Below are 22,096 nucleotides of genomic sequence, written 5' to 3'. Positions count from 1 at the left end.
TCAAGCAACTGTCAAACGTCAACTAATGAGAAAAAAAGGTGAACGAGAAAATGAAAACTCAAATCTGAAGTGAACAACAAAAATTTTTATTTTTATGTCAAACAGACGTCAAATAAAAAAAAAATATAGAAGTGCAGGGATGCCACATCAAAATTGTATTGCTGGAGTATTTTTGTAGAAATAATAAAACGAATTGCAAAATGTCTTAAAAATTATGTTAAATTATTTTTAGTGGTTAATCACAACAGACGCGGTGCGGTATACATCTTAAAATTTCTAAAGAAAAAAAATTGTTTTTTTTTTTGTATTTAAATGTACTCCACCAAAATTTCCGTGGAGTAACCGCATCTGATTCGAATTTTTAATACTTGCGATGTTAAAAATAAAAAGAAATATTTTCATTGTTTTTGATGTTTTATACAAGCGCTATTAAAATATTAGGGCAATAAATAGTTATTAGAACAAAGTTTCGGTATTTGGAATGATGTAATTTTTGTTACCGCATACCGCATCCACTTATTATTCAATTATTTTTAAAAATTAAAATTTAGATTTTTTGTCAGTTAAAAGAACATAAGTTGAAAGTTGACATTTATTAGGTTGTAAAAAAAATAAAATTGTTAAAGTTTTTTTTGCATAGTCCAGTCTAGAAAATGTGGAGGGCAAAAGGTAAAAAAAAGATCACGGCATATTATCTTCACGATGACGACAGATCATTATATAGCAATAATCATAACTTATCATCATCATCAATTCTCAGCAGATCTTATAAATTTTTAAACCATAATGAAATTTTTAATTTTCTGTTTGTTTTAAAATAATTGTTTAAGTCTTTTTTTAACCAAGTAGAGCAATTGATTTTTGTCTCGATTAACGTAAAAAAACAGTTAAATATTTTAAACATTGAATATTTCGTAGTTTCATTTAGTATTTGCCACATTTTTTGGAAATTTTTTTGTGAAACAGTTGAAAATAAAATGCGAACCTAAGCAAAAATTAAGTATTTGTTGAAAAAAAATTTTTTGGGATTTTTAGGGATTTTTTTTATTATGCCTATACAAACATTATATTCATTAAGTTCATCTAAACCTTAGAAGTTTTAGTAACTTTAGATTTTCAAAACTGTTATTATGATTTTATTATTGTTTAAATTTCTTTGCCCAATTGATATTATTGCTATTGCAAATCACCACACATGATATTGGGTTACGGTGTTGTGATCAATTTCAATATTTGTACGTACACATATATTTTTTTTATTCTAATTTACTTTAATTATATTAACACTATTCCCAACTGGAGTTGTAATTAAAAAAAAACTAGGTAATAATTATACTTACCCATATTTTAAATTATGCAAAATATCACCTTTTTCGTACTCTTAAAAATTTATAAGGTATTGTTCCAAATTTTTATATAGTCTTAGGTACTCACTTTGCATAATTACAATATTCAATTTTTAATATAGCGGAATTAACAAAGAAAAAGAAAAAAGCAGAAAGTAAATAATATCCAGGTAATGCGATAGTAAAATTATCCAACAACTGAAATTAAATACTTTTTTCTTTCATTTTTTTCATGTTTTACATACATAGTTTATACTTCACTTTATTTATTTCAAATTCCACAACACGATAGCTAATGAAAATGTTAATTTTTTTTTCTGTAACTTATAATTTAAATTTTAGGAACCGAAAAGTTAACGAAAAAATATAATCGCTTTAATATGCAAATTAAATTTATTATTTTTAATATTTGAATAACACTTTCCTTCATTCAATCACAATAGCGCGAAAAATATAAAAATCAACCGGCTTGATTTTTTACATATGAACATATGTACGAGTATGTTTGTATGATAGGTATAGATGAGAGTAGAAAAATTTTTATTTGTTTTTCAAAAAATATTAGATTTTCGAGGCCGAAAAATAAGTTTTTAGTTAAACATGTCCGTTTCAATTCCATAACAATGAATATTTATTAAAATTAAAATTTGTACTAATTTAATTCCAAACTTGCAGATAGTTGCATATTTCATTTGAAAATCAGGTCAAACTAATTGATTAGTTTATTCTTCCTAGTGTTATACGTTCTCAGACCCTTAGGGAATGTTTGATTGCATAATGGTTTTCTATGTGAGGAGACGCAAACTCGTAAATTTTCAATTTACTTTGACACAATCTAAGTAACCATTTTCTACGGTTTTATTTTTTCTTATAACATTTTTTAATAAACTATCACCACTTCAATAATAATTAAAAAAAAAAGAAAAAGAAAACATACAAATCACAAAAAAAAATAAATGTTGAAAAAAACGATTGTAACTTAAAAACTCATTTTTTCGTACTCATAACATTCTCATTCACTTTACATAAACAGGGCGGGAAAAGGCACTTAATAGACATACCATTATATACTTAAACTTGTGTATCATGCGTTTTAATTCAAAATTTTAATCGAAAATTTTGATTTAGTTTGAATTTAGGTACCAAATAGTAATGATTGCATAAAAAACCAAAATTAATATAGTATTAAATAAATAATTTTCATTCTTTTATTACTTTTACATTTTACATTTTAAATACTTACATATTTTCACATAATTTAATTTATGCTTTCTAACAGAAACTTTTCGTTTATAATTTAATTTTTATATTTGTTTGTCATATTAAAGTTAGCTAAAAAATTAAAATAAATAAAAATATAGATAGAAAGAAAACAATAAAAAAAAAAATTTTTTTTTTATACTTTCCATCGAAATCACCTCTTTCGCATATCCATGAAATGAAAAGTGGTCGTATTTTTATAATTTATTTTATTATTATTTATCAATGTTCATCGTTAGCTATGGCTAAAAATATTAAAAGAAAACCAACAAAAAAATTCAATATAAAAAAAATTGCTATTGCTGTTCCACCACCACCCAGATATGGTGATAATTATGGAAGATTATCAAGTCAACACAGTAAGTATATGAAAAATTAATTTTGAACGTACACTCATGTGTATTTTTTAATGTTGATATAAAAAGCTGTAAAATGTAATTTTTTTGATTTATGTGCATTTTCGATGAAAAAGTAGCATGCATTAAAAAGTTATTTGTGGTTTATAATTTTTTCTGGTTACAAGAAATTCATACAAGAAAATCAAAAAGTTGTGGTTATTTTCAAACAATGAGTATTTTTGCAAATAATATGTAGTATACGTTTTCAATTTTAGTCTTAAATATCATCATAATCATAAATAACATCTTCTTAGCTTAACTACTCTGTTGATGTATGCAATTATTAAAATATACATACATATGTATGTATAAATTTGTTGTTATTTTTTTTTTTTATATAAAGTTATTCTATACCGTTCTTATTCAAAAATATTATTATTTTATTTAAAATAAACCAGGTCAAATGTATTTAAAATGGAATCCAAATATGGAAACAAACATTTGGGAAACATCTGAATTATTTGAAGGTGATATTATGTTATACAATACACGAAATGCAATTTTAAATGATACTCTTATATGGCCTGATGCAATTGTACCGTATTATATTGATCCAGTAGATTTTGGTAAAATATTTTTAAATAATATCAAAATTAAACATAACTTTATTTATTAAAAATATATTAATTGATTTTTAAAATTTTAGATGATGCAGAAATTGCTATCATAAAAAATGCAATAGAAGAATATCATGAAAAAACTTGTGTAAAATTTAGGCCATATGAAGATGGTATATAAATAAAAATATTTTAATTTGGGCAGAACGTGTTAATTTCGGATTCTTAATTAACACAATTATTTAAGATCTGTTCGAATAAATTTTATTTTTTTTAGTTTTAAGTAAATTAAATTAGTTTTCATGTTTATTTTTAATTTTTCAATTACTAGGTGATTTAAGCTGGGTCACAATAAAAGGAAATACAACTGGTTGTTGGTCTAGCATTGGGATGAGATTTGGTGGTCAAGTGTGTATATTGAATTTAATGATTTTTGTTTTAAATTTATTATTTTAATTTATTACCTTAACTTTATTTTAAGATTTTAAACCTGAACCCAATGAAATGTGTACGACATGGAACAGTTGTTCATGAACTTTTACATGTTTTAGGCTTTGTACATCAACAGAGCTCTCCAGATCGCGATAATTATGTTAAAATAATATGGGATAATATTAAAAAAGGCAAAAAGAAAAACTTTCGAAAATATGAATATACGGAAGCGACTAGTTTTGGAGTTGAATATGATTATGATAGTATTATGCATTATGGTAGAAAAGCATTTTCTAAAAATGGAGAACCGACAATTGTTGCTTTGGTATGTTACAAATTTTAACATACATATGTTTTTAGAAAATAATAATAAGATATTGCTAGAAAAATGGCGTTAAAATTGGTCAACGTAAAAAATTGAGTACTAAAGATGTGATAAAACTTCAAAGAATGTATGAACGTGAATGTAAATTGACTGAATCTACAACCACAACTACCACTCCGAAAACTCCAGCTTCTGATTCAGACGAAGATGAAGATGATGACGATGAAGATGAAGGTTTTTTTTCGGGATTTTTAGAACTTTTTGAAAATATATTTGATTTTGCTTAAAATCTTGATATCGATAAAGTTTTTAAAAATTTATTTAACATTTTCTTCTTTTCTTTCAATACACTTCAATAATGTTAATTTAACTATATAACATTAGAATATTAATAATAGTGATATGGTCAGTTACAACAATTTATTTAAAAGTTTATGAATAAAATGAGAATTGTTTTAGTTCTTCAACTACAAATTCAGCTTCCTGGAATATATTTAAATATTTAATGTGTTTGTAAGAAACTTGAAACACAAAGCTTTACCTCTCGAACTTCGTCAGATGGGTCATAAATTAAAGATTCGATTGTTTCTTTGAATTCGGTTGACCAAATATTTTGTAAACCTCGTAAACTGAATCTAACTAATAAACGAAAAAGCATACATAGTCTTAAGCGTATTAAATCATCTGCATTCCTCATTAAGGCAATTAAATTTAGTTTATCACTGAATATAATTCTTTCAACAAGTTCAGCATTTTCTGGTAATTCTCGTAAAACGTAACATAATATAGCGATCACATAGTTTGATATACTAATAGCATCCTTATTTTTAGAATCTAAAGTATTTTAAATTTTATTAAAAATCATAACAAAATAAAATATGTACTACCATGAGACAAAAATAAAATTAGAAGTGCATCTGCTGGTAAGATTGCGACAGCATCACAAAATTGAATTAAAAACTTTTCATTTAAATGCACCAAATAACAAGTTAATTCGTACAACAAAGAAAGTGTGTGAATTTCTTCATCTGTTAATTCAGTAATAGTTTTAAATTGCCTCCCTGAAAACGAGGTCGATGATGATTGAGAACATTCACTCAATTTATGAGTCGTTATTATTCTTGACGCGTACATTAAATTTGGAACCAATTTAACTTCAATATATACCTAATATTTAAAATAGTAAATTATGGGTTTGTAAATTTTTTGAAGAATTTTTACATTTTTAATGCTTTCTAACACATTATTCGGCTTATCTAACACCAGTGGCAAGCTAAATAGTTTTGCAACATTTTCAATAACAATGGAGCTAGCCCGCACATTTCGCAAGGGTGCTACAATTATGCTGACCTAAATCACATATTAAATTATAGAATTCAATCATAAAATATGAATTAAAAACAATTTGTTACTAAGTTTTGTTGCTGTAGCGACTCCATTTCACCATCTAAAATTTCTTGCATTGATCTTCTTAAAAATGCTAACCATTCTTCATTTTCAATTGGTGGGCTTTGCGATTCATCACATGAATCCCATCCTGGTAAAAGGCAAGGAGGAGTATTTCTAAAATTAAAAAAAAATCATTAATTAGACTAGATATAGTACCTCAAAAGTTTTTAGTACTCGGAACAACTTAGTTTTTCCTCTGCTGAATTTGTTGAATTACACTTCTTAGAATCTTTATTTTCTAAGGTATTATCTTCCTGCTTTCTTATATAATTCGGGTTAACATCAACCCTAGTCACTCCTACAACACCTACAGATTCTAAATTATGGCTTTGACCCAGACGTAATGAAAAATTATCCAAATTTTGACTTAACTTTCGTCTCTCTAAGTCTTTATTACGTGAACAAACCGTTTGATTAGCAGACTTTTTATTACTGATCTTCAATTTCTCAATACTTAAATCATTAGACGTCTTTGTAATTTGTCCATCGAATTCCTGTTGAAAATTTTCGTTTTGGAAATTAACGACCATGTTCCCGAGTTCAATAGGGTTATTTTGTGCTGAAGATTCTTGTTTGAAATTGTCATTCAAAAAATTAATAACCATGTTACCACCAACTGCTTGGTTTGCAATATCTGGTATTTCAATCGGTATTCTATCTTTTGGTCCCAATAATCGTTTCGGCACAATAGATGAAATTTGCTTTTTTGTCAAATCATATTTTAATGAAGGTGCATCGGAAAATGGAATATTTATACGATTTATATCTTCAGCATCAGTTTCAATGTTTTCTATATCACTTTGAAGAATAGCATTTGTGCTGTCATTAGATGAATCAAGGCTATTTTTGTTTTCTTTATTGCCCTCTAAAGTTAACAGATCTAACTGTTCTGTAATATTGTTATCACATTCATCCCGTTCAGGAGATTTATCTGTGCTTTTATTTTTTGTAAAATCTGGTTCAATGGCTTGACAACCTTCTGGTAAATTTAATCTATTTTCAGTAAAAGGATGAAATAAAATTTGTGCCCAAGTCATTCGCATTGTAGGATCTTTTTCTAGAAGCCCCTAAAATAAAATGAAATTTTAATTTAGATTCATTATGTTATAAATCCGTTTACAACCTGAAGAAATGATGTGCAGTCATTTCCTACAAAACTAGGAAATTTAACTTCTTCCAAACGAATCAAACGAACCAAATGTAAAATTGATGTTGTACAAAAAGGTGGTTGTCCAACTAGAGTTTCGTATATTATGCATCCCAAAGACCATAAATCTGCTTGATGATTATAAGGTTTTTCTGATAAAAGTTCTGGTGCCATGTATAAAGGCGTTCCCTTAAAAATTACCATTGTTTTAATAAAATATTAAATTGATTTGAATAAAATTACTTTGATCGAAGTCAACACATGAGTTCCCAATGTCATATTCCTTGCTAAGCCAAAATCACATAATTTTGCATGTAAATTTTCATCTAATAGAACATTTTGTGGCTTTAAATCTCTGTGAAGAATTCGGTTTGAATGCAAGTAATATAATGCTGATACTAAATGCCCATTTAATTTTTGTGCAGTTTCTTCGCTAATTGTGCCATTTTTACTTAAATATCTATGTAAATCTATTTGACTAAATTCTGTTACAACAACTAGATCATTTTTTGTTTCAAATGATTCAAACATCTCAATAATATTTTCATGTTTTAACTCTGCTTGAATTTCGCATTCACGTCGTAAATTTTTTATTTCTCTGCTGGATCTCCCTCTCTAAAAAAAAATAGACAAAACTCAATTGTAGAAACAAATTATTATTATAAATTTTAATAAATTACCTTTAAAATAACTTTTAATGCAACTGTATGATTATCAGATTTCCGTGTAGCTTTGTAAACACGCCCAAAAGATCCTTCTCCTATCATAGATGTAACTGAATATTTCTCCATTTTTATAAATTTTTATATAATCTTTATTTAAAAGTAAATATGATTTAATTGAATATTCTTAAACTATAAAATAAAAACTTAAAATAATTTTTCAAAACACAAATCAACAAATTGTTGCATCTTTCAAAAAACAATTGTCACAACACAATATAAATGACAACTAACTAATAGAATTTCTCCCAGTAAACATTTTTGACAATTTGAAAATAAAAATGTTTGTCCAGTTACTTTCCTCCTTCATATAATATTTTCCGTTAACAAAAATATTTAACAAAATGCTGGTATTAAAATAAAATAAATTTGTATTAATATTTTAAGTTAAAAATAAATTTAAGTGTATTAAAATTAAAACTAAGTTTAGCATTATGAACATAAGCAAACAATTACAAAATTTCCAATTCCAATTGTACTGTTATAAAGCAAAACTGGGAGACAAATAAAAAAATTAATAATTTCTTCGTTTTAAAATCACAGTTTTTACCAAATAAGGTGAATTAATTATTATTTTATTAGTGAAAAATATAATGTACATGTTATACTTCATTAATCAATATCAAAACTTTGTAAGTAATAATTTCCGGAAAGTTATATTAAAAAGCCTATTTTGATCCTGATTATACAGGTATGTAGTGTTCATATATTTTGGCTACATCCCTCTTATAAGTGTCATATACGTGAGTACAAAGTGTTAATGAAAACATGAAGTTTTTTTTATTGCCTAACATTTTAAAAAAAATATAAGTATATCAACTTTAATATTGACATAAAAAGGAAAATATCATATATGACTGGATGGCGAAAGGACGAGTGAAGACAATTTAAAATATTTTTCTCATTAAACACGAATCAAAATCCTAAAGCTTCTTAGGAACTACAAATTCTTATTTGTTGGCATACTATTTTCCTTCCATTGTAAAAATTTGGAATAAAGAGAAAATAATTTTTGTTTAAAATTGATGAAAGTGCATTACTTGTAATCTAAATTTGGAATAACATCATTGAATTCCGCAAAAAGCTGAGCAGAGGTGATTCATAATTTCTCTAAATTATCATAAATTTTATTTCGTATTTTGTATATTAGTCTTCAATTGAATTAACTTTTTTGATCCTGCAGCAATACACTTTAATATTTATTAATGTTATATTAGACCATCATAAATTAGAAAACTCTAAGAAAATTTAAAAAAAAAAACTAAGGTCATATAGGAAATATCTGGTGCTAAAAGTATAAATGGTGTATATTAAACGTAAAATAAAATTTATGTCTAATATACAACTTAATTTTGTAATTTTTCAACCAAATGTAATGATTGTACTCTTGAATTAAGTATAATTTTGACTTACAACTCAAAATGGTTACAGAATGAGTTAAGTGGAAATTTAATTAATTTTGTATGGCTATATAAAATATTATATTATAAGTACATAAATATCTTTTGAAATGTACATAAATACATTCTTAAATACAATTAATTTTCAATTTAATTTTCACAATAGAATTATTTGTCAAATTGTACCTACATGCTCTGATATTTATATAAAATTTCAAATAAATCCTCTTTTAAATAAATTTATAGAAAGGAAACAAAATTTATTAAATTAAGAAAAAAAATAAAATTACTCTACCAAAATTTAATAAAAATCAATAAAAATCATTAGCATTTAAGGGAAAATAATCAACATAAAAATACAATAGCACTCCAACGCATATAACAACATTTTAAATAGTCGTCTATTGCAGAAATTATATAAGAATCCAATTTAATGTTTTCCACAAAATTTTAAATGAATAATAAACGCAAGAACACAAAAAAAAAGCACGAGTAGTTAATGATGACAAGGCAAAAAATGTGTTTTTTTTTTTTTTATTTTTGATGTAATAAGGAATGAAAAGCGTTTTTTCATTTGCGAAAAATTTAAATTTTCCTATTTTTCTATTTTTCCTATTTTTCCTTTTTTTTTTCCATTTTTGTGTTAAATTTCAAGGACATTCCATAGGAATAAAAGCATTGATAGAATAAAATTTAGATTCATTTCACTTGATTTTAATGGATGAATTAAGGCACTCTTATTAATAATGATGTTATATATAATATTGGTGTTTTTTTGTTTGGATAAGTTCAAGGATTTCTTGTAGGTTTAATATAAACTTATTACAATATCTCTTTACAAATTTCATTAATTCATGTGTATGTAAATGTGTATATAATATATATAGCTTTTTATAATATAAATTAAGCATATTTTATTCCATATTTAATTTTATTTGTTTCGACAACAAAGTGCTTTTATTTTTTAGAAAATTACAGCTATTTTCATTTAAAATTAAGAATATATTATATTATATATATATTTAAAATAATATTATTTTAATTAGGAATTATTAAAATATTTATTATAAGGAACAAAATATTTATTATATTATTATTATTATATTTATATAAAGGAACTACATATATATATTAACAAACCATTTTTTAACACAATGAATTTTTTAATAAAATGGAAAACAATATTATAGATTATTAAATTAATATAATTTGAATATTCTCATTACTTCGTCATTCAGTTATTTTAATCGTAAAGCCCCATATGTTCTAAATTAATAAATTCTAAATTTATAAAATCAGTTTAAATTACAATAATTTTTCAATGAAAATCTGTTAACTGCAGTATACTTTGTTTATTTTAAATCAATAGTTTTCATTATATCGAATAATTTTTAATAGAATTCTAAGTACCGCATAACTTAGTTTAATCAGAAAATTTTTTTCAGCTCAAAATATCTTAATAATCTTATTCGGACTCGTATATAAGATAATTAAATAGTAATCACAAAAACAAAGTACAGAAAATTTGCATGAGCTAAATAGTATGAGTAATTAAGTATGATTTCATACAAGTTTGTTTTAACTTGTATGAAATCATACTTAATTACAGCCTAATACAAATTATATTCTGTTTCAGATTACTAGATTTTTAATAATTAAAACATTTTTAAACAATTTTTATTTATTTATTTATTTATTTTTTTATGATTCAATGAAATTTTCATACACATTTTCCTTTTAATAACTTTCTTATACAAAAAAAAAACAGTATTAAAATATTGACTAAAGATTTATACTTTAACCACGAAATTATTTCTTGTTATTTTTATATCCTTACGTACATATGTATGTTTTCAGATACATATATATATTACCTATCTTCCCATTATATATTACGAGTATATGTGCTTGCTTTCTTCTTCTTTCTTAGAATCCAATTTAATAAATGATTCATTTACCTTTTCTATATATAAATTATTCTGCATTAAAAGAACTCCGATAACTTTTATATAAGAATTTCCAACTTTAATATTAAAGTGAGTTGATTCATATGGATACGGTACATACCTGAATTACATAATGATATTAGAAGTTATATAAAATGCTTTAGTTTCTATAGTGAAAATAATATTCAAATGAAATTTTATATTAATTGAAATTCAAAAAATTTTTCCAAAAAAAAAATTCAAAGAAAATTTTAAAAATTTATTTTAAAAATACGCAATCTTGAAGAGTTATTGTTACTTACATTCTTATATGTATGTGTAAATAGTAAAACCTCTATATATAATAACACGAACTCCTGTTAGATGAAATTGCTCTTAAAACGAACTGTTTTTTGTTTTGCATTCTACATCATATTTATTTTGAAGTTGTGAAGCAATCACAACGCGAATTCTCTCTAAAACGAAATCATTTTTTTGTGCGAAATGGTGATTTGTATTATAGAGGTTCGACTGTATGCATATTTTAAAATTTAATTGATATTCATTTTTGAACTTTATGATATATATAGTTAATATATATAAAATATATAGCACAAAAATCAAATCGCATGAATTTAAATACAAATTGTTCAAAAAAAGCAAAAAAAAAATGTATTGAAGGAAGATGAATAAAAAAGCAAATTAAATTTTTAGAAAACTATTGATGTACAATGCATATGAATGAACAACTTAAAAGAGTTAAGTTTTGCCTATAAATTCTTTACTTTTTTTTTTATTATTTTTTAAATACATCAATACATACAATAATAAAATAAAAAAAAAAAAATAAAAATGATGTGTTTTGATTTTTATTTTTCTCATTTTTCTTTTCATTTATTTAAAATTTATTTTAAACAAGAATCATTGAATAAACATGAATCTTTTAAAGAAAATATAAAAAAAAAAATATAATAAATAATATGAATAAAATATGTATAGAAAGTGGAAACTTGAAAACAAGGACAAAGAATATCATAATAAATCTGCAAACTCTTCTTCTTAACTCTATATATATAATATACTCTTTAGCTCTTCAATAACATTTTAGCAACAGCAGTGATGTTATGTATGCATGTATGAATGTATACTCGTATATACAGTTGAAAACAGCAGAATACTTTGTTCTTTACTTTGTCTTTCTTTTGTTGCTGTTGTTTTTTTCTTTTTGTTAAAGTATCTATTAAGTTTGTCTGCCGGCAAAAATACAATTTATATTCCTAACGATGTTTAAAGGCAAAACTAAAAAGAAGTCATAATAGAAAAACAAGAAAAAAAAAATAAAGAAAAAAAAATTTTAATATGTAGGTATTTATGTACATAAATGTATATGTATCAGAATTTTTTTTTTGAAATTCATATAATTATTAATATGTACAAAAGTATGCACATATTGATGCGAGAGCTCGACATAAATTTACGAATAAGATTGGAATAAATTATAATTAAATATTTAAGTTAAAAACAAATTATAACTGGAATTCTATACAATATTATGATTTTGTTTAGTAATATGGTGTAGATTTAAATTAAGAAGGAATGGAAAATGAGTGGAGAAGAAAGGAAGAAAAGTTGTTGAGAAACTATTTTACCTGTTCTTCTTTTTTGTTACTATCATATCTGTTTTGCCATTATAATAACTACAAAAAAAATAAATGATAATATAAAAATGATAAAAGAGAATTTATTACAAAATTATAACATAATTATGAATAGGAAATAATTAGAGTAATAATTATTATATTATAAACTTGTATACAATAATATAAATGTATACGAGTAATATATAAATGTATATAAAAAAGTTCTTAATAAACTTATATAAATAATATTATTAATAAGCTCTAGTTTTAACAATGATTTTACAAAAAAAAAATATTATAAAAAAATAATTTTTATTTTACTTAATGAAATTTGTAAAAAAGGATTTTTTCACTCGAGTAAGGAAAAATATGTGTACCAATGACCACGGAATATAGCAATATATTTGAGCATTAATTTATTTAAATAAATATTCCACCTTTGAGTTTAAAACGTATTATTCAGCCCTATCATGTAATTCGTTCGTAGTTCTGAAATTCAAAAAATTACGAATATCATATTATCAATTACGAATTACTAAAATTCTGCTCCGAATATTCGTAATGGAGTAATCATAAATTACGTTTGTAGTAAAAATTATTTTCAAAAGTCTACGAAAAAAATAATCACTCGTAACAAGCAAATTAAAGAGAATAGTCATGTTAAATTTTCAAAAATATCCTTTTGTATGAAAGTTATTTACTGAAATATCAACCAAAAAAATATAAATAAAAATTTGATATTTGAAATAAAATACTGATTTTGATACTCCGAAAAATGTTACTGCCATTGGTGATTCATAATCTCTACGAAAGGAATTTGCGATTATTCAAAAGTACATACACACGTACATATTATATGTACAAAAGTATATATTATATACGTCGTAATTATGTTCGTAATTCGTAGGATTCTACAAGTGGATTTCATGATAGAGCTGATTATATTTTAATTTGAAATAAAGAAAACAATGTAAAATAAATAATGTCTATGTGCACTACGATTAATTTAAAAATAAAAATATTGCAAATAATTTCTTAATTCAATAGTAAATTTTAGTTTTTTATTTGTAATTAATTGCATACTTTAAGGCATTTCGTCTTAATAATTATTTATTTGATGAGTGTATTTTATTTGTGAGTTTTATTTGATAAGATATCGATTGAATTAATAATTAAAAAACTACGCTTGCTTGTTCAAATTACTCTATTAGTTATATTGTATATATAGAGTAATTTAGAATTGGGATTTAAATTAAAATGCAAAATCGATTCTAAAATATAAAAGAAGTTTACGTATATATAATTTTTTGAATATTCTTTCGAAATAAATTCGCTTAGTATACATATAGTAATCACGAATCATAATTAAAAATTAACAATGTTATATAAGCTAGTTAATAAATAACGTAGTTATTTTGCTAATTTATATTATTTGGCAAAGTTTGGCAAATGACAAAATCCAGAAATTTTTTTTAATCCAGTTTATATTTCAATTGTTTATTTAATTTATTATATTTTGAAATTCGACATATCGGAAAAAGAAATGTTTGTCTAGCCTAAATTTCGCAGATTTGAAGATAAAGATTATTTTGTATTCCGAACTTTTTAAAACTTTTTTTTTTCATAAATACACTAGATTCAATTTCTTGGCATTTGAACCTTATTTTATAGGTTTATATCATAAACACAAGAAAAAAAATTTGTTGTCATCACATAACCTACCTATTGTTTACACAATACGGTCGGTAAAAATGATCCACTTGTATGCACTCACTTATAAAATACCATTCTTGGTATTTAGTGTTAATCTAAATGAGGAAAAAATGTAGCGATATTTTCAGATTAAAACAAAATATTTAATTAGTATTTGGAAAATTCGAAGTTTTCTAATATTGTGTTATACTAATTTTTATTAAAATTAAAAATTCTACAAACGAATTAATCCCTTTCGTCATTTTGGCTATTATAATTAACTACACTCTATTTTATTTAATATTACATATCATAAGTGATTTATTAAATTTTTGTAATAAATTTAACATTATTTTAATTTACGCTCATAAATTTTGCATTTTATATTCATATAGATAGAAAAAAGGTCTGTAATACAACAAGTGCATCACCAAGTCGGTCATGTTATTTTTTTTTTTAAAATCATCTAAAAATAAATTTATGGTTTGAAAACTGTACAAGTATTTTTCGTTTTATTTAAAAATGAAAACATCAAAAAAATAAGATAAAATAAAAAAACCTAAAATAAACTCAACCAAACTATGGAAAAAAATGAAATAAAAGAAGAAAAAAAAAATTAAACTCAACACAACGAACTACTTTCGAAGAAAATTGTTGGCTTTAAAAACAGAACCTTTCTGACAAACAAAAAAAATAACATACCTGCATACCTACATACATGTAAATATGTACAATTTATATGTATATATATGTGCTCGTACGTGCATATATATTTTCTATGTTTATGAGTGTATATTAGGTGTATATGTAGGCGCTACATATTTCCTATATCTTTTAATAGCAAATTCTATAGAATTCCTGCAATTTTTGATTTAATTTTATTTTGTCTTTTTTTTTTATATTCACATATACATAAACATAAACATCTATGTATATATATATTTGCTCCTCATAATATCCCCACAACATTTCAATTCTTTTGTAATTATTTTGATTCTCTTTTACCCTTGTAATTTATACATGTACCTATACCAATACAAATATTTTCATATTTTAATATGTATAACATAAAATGATTATATTGGTATAGATATTATGTTGAGAGAAGATTTTGCGTAATTTTTAGAACACTTTTTTTTTTCCATCTACTATTCCATATTTAAACAAATATTAGCATATAGAATCTCTCTTCAAATAAACTTTCATTTTAAATCAAAGACTATACGTATACCATAATTTTATTTATACATCTACATATTTAAAAACTATGCGAATGTATTTGTTTAAAAGGATTAATATTTAAATATTATAATGTGTAGAGAAAATTTTTATATTGGTATTTGTGTTAAAATCACATGACATTATTTGGATCCGTGGAATATGAGACATTTTTCCTGCAATTTTTTTCAAAACTTTTTCAAAGTACATAATAGGAAAATTATTATTATTTTGTTTTCAAACTTTATATTTTAGATATAGGGTGAACTCGAAATCAGATTATAATATTCCGAAAATATGTTATATAAAAATAATTGCATATCACTATATATAAGAGTATATATATATATGTTATTGCATATTAATGCTTTATAGCGTGATTCGAACACTGATATATTATAACACGATTTGAAATTAGTTACCAATTTCTACCTAACTTGACTGACAATACCAATTGGCGTGACTTCACTACAACCAAAAATTCGATTTTTATTTCTCTTTTTACTATTCTAAAAATTACACTTGAATTGTAAAGAACTAACTTGTCGAAAAATATTCTAGACAACTTTGCTTTTACCACTCGAAAACTCAACTATTATTTTTAACTATTATTAAGTGTTTGACCTTCTTTAAATTTTAGTTTCAGTCTTCGTTATATTCAATTAATTGAATTAATAATTTGTGCTTGCCATTGAATTTCAATTAACTATTTTATATGCGGTAGTAATAGACTAATTAAAATTTTATTAGCCCCTATAAATATGCAACATATAATTGTAATATTAAAAAATTTGCACTACATAAAACTGTACTTATGTATTATGATAAAACAGTTTTTCATGATTACATAATTAATTATTAATATTGTCTTAGTATTTTAAAATATCGAAACGGTCACACAATTTGTAAAAACTTTTAATGGTACAAAAATGGTTCATTGGGAAAATTTAAAAGTTTTTTTTTTTTGGTCTGTATGAAAAGTTTCCTTGTTTTGAATTTTTTTTTTTGTTTTCTTGTTTTTTGTTAGACTATAAAAGAAAAGAAAAAAACATATGAAAAGCATGAATGAATGAAACTTTTAAAATGTATAGCAACATTTTTTTTTGTTGCCAGAGAAATTTGTTTCGCAAAAACTTTTTCTCAATTTTTTTTTTCGGTTTTTTTTGTCTTTCTTTCATTTATTAAATTTTCTGTTTTGTTTTTTTTTTTTTTGTTATCATTATTAAATTACATGTGTTGGTGTTTCTCAGCAGCAGCCGGTTTTATATTTTTTTTTCTCATTATCTGGTTTTTGTTTTGTTTTTATATTTTTTTGCGATTTTTCATTTGAATTTTCATTTAATTTATTATTTTTTCAATTTTTTTTTTTTTTCGGTTTCTGTTTTTACCTATTCTGTTTTTTATTTTTGTTTGTTTGTATTTGGCTGGCATGTATTCTGTACGTGTATTTATATATGAAAACTTGTATATTGAGTAATATAAAGAAAAAAAAACATGTTTGACTGGAGTTGGGGAACAATTTTTTTATATTGGGGTTATACATACGTTATGTATGTATGCATAGTATGTATTATCACGTATATTTGTGTTTGACGGTTTAATATTATATGAAATGAGTATTTGTATGTATGTGCAAAAATATAATGAATATTGTATAAAAGCATTTTTTATCTTTGTTTCTTTTCTTTAATTTCGTTTCATTCGTGTTCAACGTGCTTATTTTCACATACATTCAAACATATATCAAAATACATTTTATATTATATTGTATATGTATAAGTGTATTTTGCAATTTTCATTTTTTATTTTTAACATCAACAAGAGAACAATTTTTCTCATTATATTTTAATTTTTTTTTCATTTTCTATGTTTTGTTTGTTTGTGTCAGCACAAAAACATGAGACTAAAGTTAAAAATAAGTAGAAAGAAAAAAACCGAAAAAAAAGAATATTGGAAAAAAAAAGCCAGCAACAACATATTGAAGTTTTTGATACCACACGTACCGAATTTTAACACCAAAAATTAAAAGAAATTTTGAGGAAAAGAAAAAAGCTTCTTATGAAACATGAAGATTTTGACTGAGTGCTTTATTTTACTTAAAATTAATATTGTGAATTTTCTTATTAAATGTCAGATTCCTTACTGTGATGCGGATTTTATGGTTGAAATTCTGACAAGAAATATAATATTAATGTCAATAATATTATTTTTTTTATAATAGGGCCAAGCAGTATATGTCACATTAAATACAAATCGCAGTACAGTATAAATTAGTATACTTATCAGATTTCTGAAATAACTTCACTTCTTGATTATTTACAAAGTATCCGCCGCAAAAAATTATAAAGTGCATCCTATGCGGTAAAATTATATTAAATAAATAACAAAATTAAAGACAATTTTTATTCTAAAAATCGCTTATTTTCTTTACCATTAAACTTATCAAATAAGTTATGAATAAAATATCAAATTGCTAAGCATGTATTAAATTATAAACCAAATGATATTACAGTACAACTTACAAAACATTCATAATATATACATTCGCATTATTTTCAAATACATTCATACATGTATAGGCTATTCAATAATTCAACTGGTATACAATATATTGGATGTAGTATATAGTATTAAAACAAAATTTTAAAAAATAAGTAAAAAACTAATACAAATCGCACATTTTAGCGCAGCCAGTCAGACAAGAGTTATAAAGAATGACAGAAGTCAGCGGCGGAGCGGCTTAAAACAAAAAAAAAAAATTATAAAACAAAAATAAAAAACTTTTAAAGTAGAAAACAAAATACAAAAAAAAAAAAATTTTATTTTGTTTCATCTTTCGAAATTTAATTTTTTTTTTATATTGTAGTTTTTATGTTATTTTTTTTTTTTTAAATTTATTCAATATAAAAAAAATTTATTCTTCTTGTTCGTGTATCTTTTGCTGCAATTTATAAACGAAAAGAAAACAAATATACACACATACCGTATACAAAAAAAAATATAAAAAAAAAAAAATAAAAAGAAAAGAAAGTAAAAAAAAAATAAAAAATTTATTTTTTTCTTGTGATAGAGAATATTGTTGTGAATTAAGAGAAAATAAATAAATAAATAAATAAATTAAAAAATAAATATATACATACATATATATAGTGCATATACATATTTTTTTTTTATGAATATAATTGTGTGTATAGGTATGTGTATTTAATATACAAATAAAATATTTATATTGTATAAAAGAATAAAATTTAATAAAAGCAGCAGCAGCAGCAGTAGCAGATAGAAAAAGAAAATCTTAAAGTGGAATATTTTGTACAATAACAGTTTTCAATACATATTTACATACATAGATACTATGTATACATAAATATATACATAGGTGGGTGAAATATATATATATATATTATTATTATATATAGTGAATTTTATTATACATACATGGCAAATAGTTATTTATAGATACATGAGAATATTAATTTTTTTTTATTTTTTGTAAGTATGTGCATATATAGGATAAATAAACTTTTGCGCCGCGTTATAAATTATTCGAATGTTGTTTAGACAGACGTGTAGGAAATTTTTTCCAGTTTTAAAATACTTTTCACATTAATATATATATACTTTATATATATATATTTTTTTTATTAGTTATAATTTATTTAAGGCGCGTATATTTTATAATTGTGGCGCGGATTTTTTTAGTTGATACAGCAAAAATAAAAGAAAAAAGTATTAAAAAAAAAAAATTAAAAAAGAAAATAAATAAAATTTCAATAAACATAAAAAAATAAATAAATAAATAAAAATATTAAATATAATTAATTGAAATTTTTTAATAAATAAAAAAAGAAAACAGGAATTATAATTGTTTTCTTTTGTGTTTTTTTCTCTTCTTCTTTTTTTATAATATTTTGATTATTGCATATAAAATAAAAAAAAGAGAGTGAAGAATAAAGAAATATGTATGTATAATTGTGTGTGAATAATTAATATTATTATATTCTTATATACAAAAAATATACACAAAAATTTTAATTAGTTGTAATTAAAATAAAAAATTATTAAACAAATAAAAATCAACCCCATATATTTGGTTTTTAATAAATTTTAATTTTTTATTCAGAAATTTCATTTTATACAAATTCAATTGTAGTGTGCAATTTAAAATTATTTTAAATAATGAGAATTAAAATATTTATAATATTCTTTCTAAAAAATTTTCAATATTTTTAAAATGAGGTGTAAATTACATTAGTTAAAGTTTAAACAAAATGGTTGTAAAATATTAAAATGAAAATTTAATTTAATACAAAAATATTTACATAAATATATTGAAAGTAGTGCAGTATTATTTTAGAAAAACTATAATAAAAATATAATTTCAATTTACTGAAAAGATTGTGAAAAAAAAAAATAAAAATTAAAAATTTAAAAGGATTATACACTTAATTTAAAATATATTACATACAAACAAGTTGTATTGTGTATGTTGTTACTGTTATATACGTTATTCTCCATTATCTTACGAAATTTCAGTATTTCAGTATTTCAGTATTCAATAGTTATATTACGAAATTTCAGTAAATTACAGTAATTGTTCATGTTATTATCGAAATCCTTATTAATGTTGTTATGTCATAATTTTTGTTAATAAAATACAAATTGCAATATTGTTCTAATTGAATTTGACAAATCCTTGTTGAAAAATGTGAGATTTTTTTGATCAGAAACTTCTAATTTCAAAATATTTTAAATATATAAAGCTCATATAATTTTTCAAATTTGTTTTAAGAATATTAAACTGACGTCCTTTTGTAAAGATTTAATGTATCCCATAATAAAACAAAATAGAATTTTACAATAAAGTAGATTTTAGTCAAATAATTAAAACAAAATAAAATATTACAGTTTTATATTTCGATTTGGTTATGATAGTTCCCAAAAATTTTCATGTCAATTTTTATGTCCAAAAATTACTAAGTAAATTTCTTAATTCAAAATACAATTAAATCCTATACTTTTTTTAAATTAAGAATTTTTAATATTTTAATAAAGTATTTAAATTAATGCTTGAAGAACAAATTTTTTCACTTCAAAATATCATGATATCATTTTAAAAATTTTAATATTTTATTATAAGAGTTTTATGTCATTCAATGAAAAAAATTAAATATTTGCAAAATTTTGGATAAATTATTGATTTTTCAATTCAATTTTTTCTAGTTTATATTGAACAATTTTAAATTTACTTTAATATTTTTTTCCTGTATTATTAAGAATTACAAAATTCATATTATTGCACTGGTAACAACTGTACATCCGGCAAGGCTGAAAAATATTTAACAAGTACTTTAGAATAACAATTTTCTTGTTCATTTTGTATGTGCCGACGTTAATAAGATATTTAGGGAATATTTAAGAAAAATTTCAGGATTTACATTTACTTAAATTAGAATAATTCTTCATTATTTTGAACTTTAAACTGTACACAAATATTTGCAATTAAATTAAAAGACTTCATGAATTAAGAATAATTTTCAAATAATTTAAAAAGGTGCACAATTATTTGAAATAAAATCATACTTTTTTTTTATAAATCTAGTAATTTTTTGATTTTCTAATTTCAAAATAATTTCAAAAAATTTAATATTTAATCGAAATTCGAAAAAAATGGAATATTAATTTTTACTTACTAGAAATTCCAAAATTTTAAAAATTAAAATTAATTGTGTATAATAATTAAAATATTTTATTTTTCTTTCAAGTGTAATGCATTAATTAAAACTACAGAAAAGCGAGTGATAAAATGTTAAAAGTGCCATACATTTAGTTGGATACAAAAAAAAAAAAATTCGCCCAAAAACGGAGAAAAATTTAATTGAAAAAGTGTTTAAAAAAAATATGAAAAAAAAAATAAATTAAATTTCAATAGCATTATTAAAAAATAAAAAAAAAAAATTTCAATAATAAGTGAAAATTTTTCAAATTATGAAATTTCCAATATTTTTTTAAATTTTCTGCGTATAGCTGCAATTTTACATGTATATAAGTATGTACACACATAAATGTACATAAATATGAGTGTGTTTTTAATATTTATAAAATTAATTATAATAAAATAAAATACAGGAAGCAGAAATATTAATAATAAATTGAAATTTTTAATAAAAGTGTTTTTTTTTTCGTTCTCCAAAAATTATTGAATTTCATTCAAAATGAATATTGGATATATATACTTAGAAGAAATTCTTTGGATAATGGGATTATAATACCACATTTATATAATTATATAATGTCTATCAAAAAATTTTGAACTCTATATGGAAATTAGTTCAATTATAAGCGGATTAATAATAATATTATAAAAGGTTTGCATTTTAATTAAATTTATTGTTTTTTTTTTTTTATTTGTAAAATCAATATAATATGAGGTCCATGAGAAAATCAATATTATAGAAAATTGAAATAGAAGATAAATTAATTTTGAAATTTATATTTAAGTATGTAATAATTTTACTAGTGCTTATATTTAAGACCGTAAGTTGGAAAATAAAATTTTCCGGTCATTTGAACAGATAACCATTA

General features: G+C 22.6%; 3 protein-coding genes across 5 annotated transcripts in view; 2 read left to right on the top strand and 1 right to left on the bottom strand.

The window, feature by feature from the left end:
• The first annotated feature begins 3,407 nt into the window (after positions 1-3,407).
• On the top strand, positions 3,408-4,605 carry LOC129606487 (zinc metalloproteinase nas-14). Its single transcript, XM_055516829.1, has 5 exons — positions 3,408-3,570; positions 3,651-3,734; positions 3,893-3,969; positions 4,043-4,318; positions 4,378-4,605. The coding sequence occupies exons 1-5, from the start codon at positions 3,408-3,410 to the stop codon at positions 4,603-4,605; spliced, it is 828 nt and encodes a 275-aa protein (XP_055372804.1).
• A 24-nt stretch (positions 4,606-4,629) lies between these two features.
• Positions 4,630-7,816, bottom strand: LOC129606324 (serine/threonine-protein kinase fused). The gene is made up of 9 exons (XM_055516588.1): positions 7,595-7,816; positions 7,158-7,529; positions 6,891-7,103; positions 5,942-6,834; positions 5,731-5,881; positions 5,540-5,668; positions 5,206-5,485; positions 4,860-5,152; positions 4,630-4,801 (listed from the first exon to the last, which is right to left on the bottom strand). Exons 1-9 carry the CDS (start codon positions 7,703-7,705, stop codon positions 4,751-4,753), a joined length of 2,493 nt encoding a protein of 830 aa, XP_055372563.1. The 5' UTR covers positions 7,706-7,816; the 3' UTR covers positions 4,630-4,750.
• Positions 7,817-18,226: 10,410 nt separating this feature from the next.
• Positions 18,227-22,096, top strand: part of LOC129606405 (probable serine/threonine-protein kinase DDB_G0282963) — a 196,605-nt gene continuing 192,735 nt past the window's right edge. The window contains exons 1-2 of one of the 3 annotated variants that reach the window (XM_055516724.1): positions 18,227-18,890; positions 21,277-21,879. The gene's annotated coding sequence lies outside the window, so the exon portion shown is untranslated. Of the gene's footprint in view, positions 19,081-19,130; positions 19,474-21,276; positions 21,880-22,096 lie in introns of those variants that run through there. The other 2 variants (XM_055516725.1, XM_055516726.1) reach the window with 2 other exon arrangements.

The sequence above is a fragment of the Condylostylus longicornis genome, unplaced genomic scaffold (assembly GCF_029603195.1).
Source record: "Condylostylus longicornis isolate FDR11 unplaced genomic scaffold, ASM2960319v2 ptg000018l, whole genome shotgun sequence".
Taxonomy (NCBI): Eukaryota; Metazoa; Arthropoda; class Insecta; order Diptera; family Dolichopodidae; genus Condylostylus; species Condylostylus longicornis.
Note: the sequence above shows the minus strand (reverse complement) of the source record. Positions and strands in the feature narration are given on the sequence as shown.

Excerpts from the sequence above, each read along its gene's own strand:
- LOC129606487 (XM_055516829.1), top strand. The coding sequence starts at position 3,408 with ATGTATTTAAAATGGAATCCAAATATGGAAACAAACATTTGGGAAACA. Across the intron at positions 3,571-3,650 it reads TATTGATCCAGTAGATTTTG|ATGATGCAGAAATTGCTATC; the intron begins GTAAAATATTTT and ends TTAAAATTTTAG. Across the intron at positions 3,735-3,892 it reads ATTTAGGCCATATGAAGATG|GTGATTTAAGCTGGGTCACA; the intron begins GTATATAAATAA and ends TTCAATTACTAG.
- LOC129606324 (XM_055516588.1), bottom strand. The coding sequence starts at position 7,705 with ATGGAGAAATATTCAGTTACATCTATGATAGGAGAAGGATCTTTTGGG. Across the intron at positions 7,530-7,594 it reads CATTAAAAGTTATTTTAAAG|AGAGGGAGATCCAGCAGAGA; the intron begins GTAATTTATTAA and ends ATTTTTTTTTAG. Across the intron at positions 5,486-5,539 it reads TGTTAGAAAGCATTAAAAAT|GTATATATTGAAGTTAAATT; the intron begins GTAAAAATTCTT and ends TTTAAATATTAG.